The sequence below is a fragment of the Cyprinus carpio genome, chromosome B18 (genome assembly GCF_018340385.1).
Source record: "Cyprinus carpio isolate SPL01 chromosome B18, ASM1834038v1, whole genome shotgun sequence".
Taxonomy (NCBI): domain Eukaryota; kingdom Metazoa; phylum Chordata; class Actinopteri; order Cypriniformes; family Cyprinidae; genus Cyprinus; species Cyprinus carpio.
Window position 1 is genome coordinate 17,709,778 of NC_056614.1, and position 12,587 is coordinate 17,722,364.

The 12,587-nt window shown below is 37.3% G+C and overlaps 1 protein-coding gene across 4 annotated transcripts in view; it reads left to right on the plus strand.

Annotated features, from left to right (window-relative positions):
* Positions 1–12,587, plus strand: part of megf11 (multiple EGF-like-domains 11) — a 102,374-nt gene that overhangs the window by 75,113 nt on the left and 14,674 nt on the right. For all 4 annotated transcript variants that reach the window (XM_042744119.1, XM_042744118.1, XM_042744121.1 and 1 more), the window contains 4 exons: positions 703–823; positions 1,886–2,049; positions 2,184–2,286; positions 10,326–10,472. In XM_042744119.1, coding sequence (XP_042600053.1) covers positions 703–823; positions 1,886–2,049; positions 2,184–2,286; positions 10,326–10,472 — 535 coding nt within the window. The remainder of the gene's footprint in view (positions 1–702; positions 824–1,885; positions 2,050–2,183; positions 2,287–10,325; positions 10,473–12,587) is intronic.

Sequence of the window (12,587 nt, forward strand, 5' to 3'; positions counted from 1 at the left end):
AGTAGAGAACAATTCTATTAACTAAATTCTTGTATTTTCTGAAAGTAATGTGTGCCTGCCTGAGTAAAACTAGCTATTATGATGCTAGGGTAAAGGGTAAAAGGTTGCCAGGGTGTTGCTATGTAGTTGTTAAAAAGTTCTAGGTGGTATAGCACATTATTATATGGCTGCTGGTATGGTATTCTATTGCTAGGCTATCAAGGGTGGTTGCCAGGGTGTGGCTATATAGTTGATAAAATCAGTATTGGGAAGGTTACTTTGGAAATGTAACAGGTTATAGATTACAAGTTACCCTACTTACAGTTACATTTATTTTGGGTGACACTTGATTTTTAGGATGACTTTGTTACACGCTACATGTACTTTCTACTATAATTACAATTAATTATGCATAATTACATGGAAGTAACCCTAATCCTAACCCTAAACATATAGTAAGTACATGTAGTTAATTAATATTACTCAGTACCTAAATGTATAATTACACTGTAACAAGAACACGGGTTAAAATAAAGTGTAACCTTATTTTGTAATATAATAACAAAATGCCATTACATATTGAGTTACTCCCCAACACTGGCTAAAATGTTCTGGGTGGTTCCACACATTACTGTGCAGTTGATACATTGTTGTAGGTAGCTGCCAGGGCAAAATTTGTTTAATATATATTTCTTAAACAGTTCATCTCTGTGTGTTTTTCAGGGCGACAACTGTTCCCAAACCTGCCCACGTGGACTATACGGTACTAACTGCACTTCCACCTGCCACTGCCACAACCAGGCAACCTGCTCACCAATCGATGGCTCCTGCATCTGTAAAGAAGGTACAGCATAATGTGCTCTACTTCTTCCTTTTATTCTTATACCCTCATTTTTCTTATAGACATGAATAGAGAGAAAGCCATGAGAGACTATGGGTTTACAACCAACCTAATAACAAGATTATAGCTTGACCTGTACAAATAAATGAATAAACAATCAATACATGAAATCAGATGCTAAGGAAAAGTCGTAATCTTTACATTCGATTACTCTGGGACTAACTAATCATTTTCTAATTACCTTTAAAACAGTGAAGTCAGTGTTTAGAGATTTAACCCTGTCTATAAATAAAAATTAGGAATGCCTGACAAGCCGGTTATACTCAAAAACAGTTTCCGGACATCAGACAAAAAAAAAAGAAAAAAATGTAAATAACATCCCCATCTGTTCTCTATATATACATCTCTGTCATTACGAAAAAAAACTGGTGTCTCAGTATCAAAGGATCCAAAGCCTCTCCAGGTCACTTTCAAAGGATTCATATCCACTTAGCACTTAAATGCACAAATGGCCTTTTTAGGCTGTAATAGCATAAAAAATACAGCATGAATCCACAAGAGCCCTGTGAGTGCTCAGCGTTTGGCTGACCGCAGCTAACCGTACCTGCGGGATGGCCTTTATTGTTGCATAAACATGGACTCGTCCTTAAAGGCCTGCACCAGCAGAGTATTCGTTCAGGTCCCTCCAGTTTGGAAGGAAGCTCATTAGAGACAGTACCTTTAAAATCCTCATCCCATTCATAATGCAGAACCCCAGTGTGCTACACAACTTCTCTGCCTATCTCACTCTGCTCTTATGTTGACCTCAAACCATGCATATATTCAACTCATTGACGTGAGCCGAGGGAGACAAGAATCCTCTGGCTTCTGTCAAGAAGTGACCTCACTTCCCCCTTTCCGCTCTATTAATTAAACACTGTTATAATAAACTAGAGAAGCTTTGGCTAGAACTCAAAAAGAGAATGTTAAACCCTAGGTTTTTAGCAAATATACAACTGAAGGTACCAGTGGTGGAGTAGACAAATAAATTAACAAATGTCTGTACCGTCTCCCTTTGCTTTACAGGTTGGCAGGGTGTAGGCTGCTCAATCCTGTGCTCCAGCGGGACTTGGGGATTGGGCTGTAACCAGACTTGTTTGTGTGCCAATGGTGCGGCTTGTGACCCAATCGACGGCTCCTGTACCTGTACCTCGGGCTGGAGAGGAGAACGCTGCCAGCAGCCCTGCCCTGTGAGTATCTTCCCGGGACCGGTTCCATTGTTTCTCTGCCAGAGGCTAGCAGGACTGGCCGTTTGATTTATAAATATTTGTCATGACAGAGCAGTTTAAGCTTAGCAAGATGGTTTGTGTGTGTGGTTATTCAGGATGGCACATATGGACTGGAGTGTCGCGAGCCTTGCGACTGTAACCACGCTGATGGATGCGACCCTGTCAGTGGATTCTGTCGCTGTTTGCCAGGATGGACAGGTGAGTGTAAGACCAGTGACATAATCACATCGACATGTTAAAATAGGGTTTTATGAAGCAACATAGATACTGGAGTGAATTACTCACTCATTGTTGAAAGAAGAACTGATGTGATTTAAACATGCAGTGGCAGGACCATAGGACGCATTAAATTTATGAAAAGTGACAGTAAAGTCTATCCACATTGTTATTTATGTTTTTTATTTAATGTTAATGATGTTGTTTTTGTATTTTTATTTATTTATATAATAGTTTAAAATATTTTTTTTTATATATATATCAAAGTTTCCACAAAACTTTAAGCAGCACAACTCTTTTTTATGTGTTAATTGATCATATTATAGGATTAATTAAATTTTTTGTGTAGGATCAATGACTTCTGAAAATTCAGCTTTTCCATGACCGGAATATATTATATTTTAAAATATATTAAATTAGAAAAATGTTATTTTAAATTGTAATAATATTTCCCAATTTTTACTGTATTTTTGATTTAATTAATGCAGGCTTGGTTAGCATGAGATACTTATTTCAAACATTAAAAATATCACCAACCCTAAACATCTGAACACTAGTGTAGAAACTAGTATAGTTTATAGCTATGCTTTGATTACTTGAGGATAAAGTTTTCAAGATGATCAAGTACAAATTATGGATAGCCCATTTTATGTTCTGGCCAATTGTTACAGGAATACTCAGTGTGGTTATCCAGAAAGACTTTATACAGTATACTGTATAGAGCTGCAGCTCTGTTACGCTGCAGAAACACTGTCAGTGTGAAAGTACAATGAGGCCCTGCTGTTACAGTTACGCTGCAGCACTGCTTGCTCAAGCTGTGTGAAACAGACTTACTACTAGTAGTAATACTGCTGCTAATCATTATAAGAATCAGCTGGCAGAATTTTGAAGATATTGAGGTCTCTTGAGATACCACAATGTGTCTTCACATCCACCCCGAAGCATCTGTCATAGTTTATTGTTAGAATGTAATGGATTTTGCAATAAAATATTGCAGTGTTAATTTTTAAAGTAGCCTAATCCGGAAATAATAAAATCAGTGTTTTCTTTGTAATCATGAAAGTATTAATTTTTCAACTGCCTTCATCTTGAGGGAAAATTCATGATTTTTTTCTGAAATATAATTATAAAAACATGAAATCCCATTTTATTTCAATAGCAAAGCAATAGCACATTTTTATTTCAGCTTCTGCTAATGTTGAATGTTAAATTAAACCGATTCTACATATGTGTGAGTATATTGTTCATATTATTCTACAAAGCACCACCATGCATCCAAAAGATGTTATCATAGGACACACAGCCTGCAGGCAGATTAATATGAGATCTCCAAAAGCATGAAGCATTTATAATAACTGTTGCTGATCATGTTACCTAATTAGATTGCACTGACCCAGAATGAAGCAATCGTTCTGCGGTTTGCATATATGGCTTTCACACTGCGCTTACACCTTCTGTTGTAGCGGCCTCAGCACTGTGTGTCCAAGAAAGAGATATGAGAGGCAGTGGACATGTTTGAATATCACAGAGGGGCTGTGTTTACAAGTTCTTCAGCATGTGAACATGTTATACAAGAAGCGTTAGGGAGCAGGTTGAGATGCTAGATGTGGCTTTGCCTGCAGGCCCTCCATAACTCTCTCCGTTCAGGTCTCCGAATTCTGACCATGTGTACTGGGAAATGATGTGGCTTTCATTATCTGCAAGAAGGAGCCAGCTACACAGAAATCTCATGCTCTGCATCCTGCCCAGGTCTCCGCCATCTGCCAGGCCTAATGGAGTCACCAGGGTGCAAATAGGCCTCAGAGACTGCGAGTATCTGAACAAAGAGACTATGCAGAGCAATGATTTATGGAAGCTATCGAGAGAGAGGAAGAGACAGAGCTAGACGTACATAGTGCATATGTGAGAAGATAGTGTCAGGTCTAAGACTTTAAGAGAATGAGCTACACGTGAGATGGAGAGAGAGCGAGAGAGAGAGCTGCTGAACTACATCAGTGCCCAGCTGACAGCATGAGAGTCCACACAGCATGCAAACACCTGCCTAACAATGACAAAAAAAAAAAAAAACTTTTTTACTTTTTCAAAACATTATATTAGATTAGAAAAGGATTTCCTCTATTTTTGAAAACAAGAACTCTATACCGTGAACTCTTAAAATGACTCTGTCAATATCAATGTGGAATATTCAAGGATTGAATTCAGCAGCCTTTGGGCTAAAGAGCTCAAACACAGAATTCCAGAAGAGCATCAAGGAGATGGATATTATAATTCTACAGGAGACATGGAGCAAGGCATACACAATCACCCACTCCCCACCCAACTACAGAGAAATCATCCTACCATTACAAAAACTCAACACAGTCTGACAGGGAAGAGACTCAGGAGGACAAATAATCTGGTACAAATCAAAACTCCACAACCACATCAACACAGTAAAGCAATGCAAATGCTACACCTGGCTTAAAATCAACAAGGAACTGCTCCCATCCAGAAAAGATATATACCTGTGTGCCATATACTGTAAATCCCACCATCAGAGCCCCCCTACTACAGTGGAGACACGTTCTCCACATTAGAGGAAGAGACAAGCCACTTCCAGGTCCAGGGAAAAGTGCTCATCTGTGGAGACCTGAACACAAGAACAGGACTACAGCCGGACTTCACCGACACACAAGGGAGCAAATACATCAACAACAAACTGACTGTTATTAATAACACATTCTCCCATATCCACAGAAATAACCATGATCATATAGTAAATAAGAATGGAAAAGAACTCCTGCAGCTCTGTCGAAGCCTGGGTCTGTATATCATCAATGGTAGGTTACGAAGATAAACTTTAGGGAGATTCACATTTTGCTCACCTCTGGGGAATAGCACAGTTGATTATATGATAACAGAAATAGATCCTTCATCTCTCAGATCATTCACTGTTAGAGAACTAACCACTCTGTCTGATCACAGTCAAATCACTGCGTATCTCAAAAAGACTGAAAATAACACAAATAACACAAAGCCCAGTAAACTGTACAACATCAGAAAACCATACAGATGGGCTGAAAACAGTGCTGAAGAATATCAGAAAGCACTTAGCAGCCAAAAAATACAAGCGCTGATAGATAACTTTCTAAATAACACCTATGCTCACACTAATGAAGGTGTCAATCTTGCGGTCAAAGATTTAAATTTCATATTTGAAAAATCAGCAAATCAATCCAAATTGAAAACAAAAAATGGAAAAAATCAAATACCCAAAAATGACCAAAATTGGTTTGATCAGGACTGCCAAACTATTCGCAAAAAAACTGAGAACACTGTCAAATCAGAAACACAGAGATCCAAATAATGCAGAGATCCATCTTCTTTACTGTGAAACACTAAAACATTACAAACATACACTCAGAACCAAAAAAGCACAAAACACCCAAAAACAACTCACAATAATTGAGAAGTCAGTGAACACAAACCAATTTTGGAATAATCTGAAAAAAACTGATCATGAAGAATTGGCAATCCAAAATAGAGAAATATGGGAAAGTCATTTCCAACCATTGTTTAATAAAGTACAAACAGACACAAACTGTAAACAAAACAAAACAATCAACCAATTGGGAAAACTAGAATTAGCAATCAAAGATAACCAAAACCCATTAGATTTACCAATAACTGATAAAGAACTTAAAGAAAAAATCAAAAACCTCCAACTCAAAAAAGCATCTGGACTTGATGGGATATTAAATGAAATGATAAAACATACAAGCAGTTCATTTCAGTTGGCCATTCTAAAACTATTCAATGTAATTCTGAGTGTAGGTTACTTCCCTGACATCTGGAATCAAGGCTTGATAACACCAATCTTTAAAAACGGAGATAAATTTGATCCTAACAACTACAGAGGCATCTGTGTGAGCAGCAACTTGGGAAAATTATTCTGTAGCATAATAAATGCTCGACTTTTAGACTTCATCACCACACATAATGTACTGAGCAGAAGTCAAATTGGATTCTGACCACATCTATACATTACATACTCTAATTGAAAAACATATTAACCAAGATAAAGGTAAAATATATGCATGCTTTGTTGACTTTAAAAAAGCTTTTGACTCAATTTGGCACCAAGGACTATTTTACAAACTTATTGAAACCATCTGTATGCAGATGATCTGGTTATGCTGTCTCCCACTCAACATGCTTTACAGCAGAACCTGGACCTGCTAGAACAATACTACCAGACCTGGGCCCTGACAGTCAACCTGAAGAAAACCAAAATCATGATCTTTCAGAAAAGATCCAGATCCCAGGGAACACAACACACATTTACATTAGGCACAAACCAGATAACACACACATCAGACTATAACAACCTGGGTTTGAAAATCACATCCACAGGAAACTTTAATCATGCTGTGAATGAACTGAGAGATAAAGGACGCAGGGCCTTCTACGCCATAAAACAGCAATGTCCTACAGAAATCCCTATTAGAATTTGGATGAAAATATTAGAATCAGTAATTGAGCACATTGGCCTCTATGGCAATGAAGAGTGGGGTCCACTGACAAATCCAAATCAAGATTTCACCAAATGGAAAACATCTGAAACTCAGTGACCCCCAATCATATCATTATAAAGCCCTGCAACACCAAGAGATGAGCAAAGAAAGCAAGCCCCTCCCTCAGCTGATCCAGAGCTTCAGTCCTGATGCTTCACTAACATCTACTGATGCTCTGAATCACATCAGACTCAATCAGATTACTGCACAAATCAAACAGAATTACATCTCTCACTGGCAAACCCAAACACAACAACACAGTAAAATGCAATGCTATTTGGCTCTAAAGAGAGAGTACAGTATGGCAGAGTATCTGTACACAGTATCAGATAAGAAACTGAGAAGCATGATGACCAGATACAGACTCAGCGGACACAAGCTGATGATAGAGACGGGTAGACCGAGAAAAACATGGCTGCCACTGGAGCAGAGACTATGTTCACACTGTGATCTGAATCAGATGGGAACAGAACTGCACTTCCTAACAGAATGCTCCAAATACACGGACATACGGACAGTGTTATATGATAAAATACAGCAGAATCATCAGACATTTAAAACTCTTTCAAACCAGGAGAAACTGCTGTATCTGTTAGGAGAACACAAGAACTGCTGTGTGTTTGCTGCTCAATATGTGTCTGCCTGACACCATAGAAGAGAAAACACTCAACCTTCCCTGATCTGATGTTTCCAGCACATGTACAGTAGATATGTTATGCCATATTATTCTATTATATTACTTAGATGTATATTTTGCCTCTGTAAATCTAATACTATATCTTATTTTATTTTATTTCTAACTTATACACTTACATACACTAATTCATTTTGCACTACATGCTTAATACTTTTATATATTTTTATTATTACTATTATTCTTTTTCTTTCTGTTAATACTTATGTGCACTATTTGTAAGCAGCCCAGCTGCAACTGCTTTGGCAATACAAATGTACAGTTTTTTCATGCCAATAAAGCTCACCTAAATTGAAAAATTGAGAGAGAGAAAGAGAGAGAGAGAAATTGCATAAGAATGGAATCTCATGTGGAGTCATGTTTTTGAGGTTTCTGATTTAAGTAGGTCATATCAAATTTTAATTGATCCCCTGAAATAAGAGTTTGTACTATAAAGTCTATACTATAACTATAAAGCCCTGCAACTGTATCTTATGAGGGTCCGTACAAGCCATAATTCATTCTGGCTCTCTCACACGCTTACATTCTCCTTTCACATACATATATTTTTGCTTTCACACATTTACATTCTCCTTACACATGTATACATTTCTACTCTCACACACATACATTCTCCTTTAACATATATATATATATATATATATATATATATATATATATATATATATACTAGTATATATATATATATATATATATATATATATATATATATATATATATATATATATATATATATATATATACATATATATATATATAAAATAGTAATAAAAATAACAAATAAATTATCACAAATAAAATATATTTATTATGAACTCATTAAGGTAAGAAAGTAAACGGACTGTCTTTGAAGAGCAGCAGTTGGAAGATTTTTGTGATAAAAATGAAAAATATTACTAAAGAATGGAGGAGTACAGCATAAAGAAAGATATGCCCAAGGACAGACAAGCTGAGAGTGTGTTTTATCAAAAGAGAGAAAGAGAGGGATGTGTGAGACGGGAATTAAATAGTCACTTTCAATAAAACTGTGCGTGCGTCTAATGGAGGAAGGAAGAGAAAGAGACAAAATAACAGAGAGAGAGATAGAGTGAGAAAGCAAAGAAATGTGGACGTGCGATATTAGGTGCTCCAGGGGTTCTAGACTGGAGGATCGTGGGTATAACACAGAGTGTCCTGCAGAATTCTTTGCATTACGTGTGCAGGCATGTGCGCCAGTGTGTCCACTTAACATGTAAAGTGTAGTGGAAAGTGATGGTATATGATGGTACTTGCTCTTCACTCATTAATTGGCTGCCGTTCCCCCTGGCAGTTCTCTTCTAGAAAAGTCTCATATGCAAAGAGTCACTTCTCCTCTTTCTTCTCCCTCACTCTGCTCAAAAGCCCCTCTGTTTGTCACCATTAGGCTTTCAGGGCACTCTTCTATTCTCATTCATTGCTGACAATAAAGGAAGTGCAGGACTTTTTTTCTGCCCAGCGCAGCAGAAGCTCAAACAGGCTTGCCCCTCCTTTGATGTGCGGTGGCTGGGCTTGTCTTAACTGCACATCCCCGTTGCCTCTCCATTCAGCCACTTCTCTGTTCTGCCACAGAGGTGAAGCAGGTATGATGCCTGTCCCTGAAGTTTAGACCCGGTCTAATTCAAAGCCCTGGGACTAATGCCATTTTAATGGGCCGTGCCACTCGCTCAGAAAGTCTCTGTCAAAGGAAATTGTAAATGAGGTTCCTGAGCTGCATCTTGAAAGGATGTGTGTGAGAATGTGTGTGTGTGCGCACATCATTTCTCCTTTCTATGCCATCTTGCTTATGGAGTGTGAAATATATAGATGCTAATTTATTTAAGTTGTATTATTAAAGCAATAAGCCACTCGAGGATGAGAATTACACTGATTTTACCAAAGATTAATGGTGTACTTAGTCAAAAATGTGATCAGTTCACTGTAGTTCATTGCTCCAAATGGCTTTTTTTTAATTGATGACAGCAGCCACATGGTTTGACAGAACTGATATATATACATTTATATATTTATATTATTATATTTTATATTATATATAACATATTTTTCTTAAATATATACATGCATGTGTTTGTATTTATATATACATAATAAATATACACAGTACACACTCATATACTATGTAAACAAAAACTTTTATTTCAGATATATATATATATATACATATTCAGTGCTGTCAAACAAATAATCACGGTTAATCGCATCCGAAATAAAAGTTTTTGTTTACATAATATATGAGTAGGTCTCTTCTTTATATATTTGTGTGTGCATGTGAGTGTGCGTACTTGAGCGTGTCCCTAGTGGAACTCTACACACAAACCAGCTGAAAGAGAATGGGAGAGGAGGCTCATCCACTCGAGGGACTTGGCCCTGTTAATGAACACTCTGCACTGGCAGGGAGGCCCAGTCTGATCAAAAATACATACAGAGCACAGCACAGAGCGGCCCAGTGCTGCGGCCAAGAGATGCCTGAACCTACACACACCCCACGCTTTGGAAACCAGGACTTTCAGAGAAGCCTGCTTGGTACTCTGTTGCTGTTCCAATAGAAAATGCGATACTAGCTTACTACAAAAACAGTGCCCTTAAGGTTCAGGCATCCCCCATCACACGTGTCTCTTTTCCAGACAAGCATCTGATTTATTTTGCTTTTGTTTGTTTTGCTTTCCTGCATCTATTCCCACTTCTGTTTTCTGCTATAATAGTAAATATGTAAGCACATGGAGAACATGAAGTGATACTTCCCTCATTTGTTTTAACAGGCATCCACTGTGACAGCATCTGCCCTCAAGGGTTCTGGGGGCCTAACTGCTCCATGACCTGCTCATGCCAGAACGGAGGCTCCTGCTCTCCTGAAGACGGGACCTGCGTGTGCGCTCCTGGCTACCGCGGGACTTCCTGCAAGAGAAGTAAGCTTCCTGTCAACTTCCGTTCTCCTTCCAGTGACACTCTTAACACAATGTCACCTTCTCAAAGCCTGTCACGTAAGTGGTTTATTTGAACACACTTCAACTGAGATGATAAACAACTGGTGGGATGAGAGGGGGTCACGACTGTTACATCCAGACGGTGACCCTCTGGGAGTGGAGTGGGGACGGTTGAAGAGGGAAGCACTTAGTGAAGAGTCATGAACGTGCGAGTAAATCTTTAATCACACAAGTCTTAATCACTTCAGGCCTGGATCGCTGTAGAGATGCAGTGTCCATGTGGGGCTCTCATCAGCCTCTCCATGAGGAGAAGTGTTTACTCAGGCTCTCAAGGGTCTGCTTCTTAAGACACTGATTTGCTCTTGCTGTTTCTCTTTACCACACTGTGCCCTCAACAGATAAGCTGACTGATTGCTGGTCATTTTCAAGGATCAAATATAGTCTGTATATGAAAAAGTCTATCTATCTATCTAATAAACAACAGACATTCAATATAGATTAAGTTCACTTTACAAATAAATATACTTGTTTATTCTGTTAATGTTTACATATGTGTGTGTGTATATATATATATATATACATATACACACACACACACACACACACATTTTTGAACAGTAAGATTTTTAATGTTTTTTTAAAGAATTCTCTTCTGCTCCCCAAGCCTGCATTTATTTGATCACAAATACAGCAAAAGCAATAATATTATGAAATATTTTTACTATTTAAAATAAGTGATGTGATCAAAGCTGAATTTTCAGCATCTTGCTATCAATCTGTCATTCTGTTTTTCTGTTGGTTTTCATTGAAAAAAATTTTAATAAATAAAATTAGTAAATATATTTTACCTAACATTTTAGTTTTACTTTTCAGATTTTTTTCTGTAATGTTCTATTATTGTCACTGAATCTCATTGTATTCCCATTCTTGTTTTAATAGTATGTTTTACTTTATTAGAGCTAAAAAATACTTAAAATACTAATAATAATAAAATAAAAATTCAAACTGGAATAATCCATAAAGTTAAAAGAAACACTGGAATACAATGTTTTTTATATAAAAACTGCATAAATTAAAGGGAGTACAATATGTACAACATGATGCATATATATAATGAATACTTCTATGTTGCCAAATTCAGTTACAATTTTAGATATTGTAATTTTGTTTTCATGTTACATTGAAAGTAGAATAGGAAAATATAGGGTGTCAAAATGCTAAAAAATCTTAATAGAATTTTCTTTATGTAAAATATAATTTATTATTTATGTCTCTTGATTGTGGGGTGAAAAATGATCCAGACATGTTTCTTGAGATTCACCCAGTAAGGAGATGTGTATGCAAGTGTGTGTTCAAAGATTGCAGCGAGAAAAGAAAGGGAATGCGATTAATCTTCACCACACTGTTCGTTGTTGTACAATTATCTTAATTACAAAGGCCCGCCACCCAGGGTGGAAGGGTCAGCACACACTACTCTCCTGCAATACACAAAGCTACAGCAATTAAAGCAAATCAAGACTCTAATGAAGAAAAATGACCCACAGAAGCTCCCGTCTTGGACAGAGCTGAGTGACAGAGACAGACTGAGCCCTCATGCTCTGTGGAACAATGAGCCTGACCATGAGGACGACAAAACCCCCTCATTATTTCTGCCTATATTAGTTGTACAGGTGACAGTGGCTCCGTGGTTTAGGGTTAAACGCTAGCACCTGGAGTGAGAACGAGCTTTCAGACCTCAAGTGGCAATAGATTGTAACATTACTGTAATGTTTCAAGTCTGTTAAATGAATTGCTAACGTATATTTTTATACACTGCCATTCAAAACTTTGAGCTCAGTAAGATTTTCATATGCTCATCAAGGCTGCATTTATTTGATCAAAAATAAAGAAGATAAATATTATTAGAACTGAAAATAACAGCTTTCTATTTTAATATGTTTAAAAAATGTATGTGACGCTGGACCACAAAACCAGTCATAAGGGTCAGTTTGAATTGATGTACGGTTTGTTAGGATAAAACAAGATTTAGCTGAGATACAACTGTTTGGAAATCTGGAATCTGAGGATGCAAAATAAAAATCTAAATATTGAGAAAAT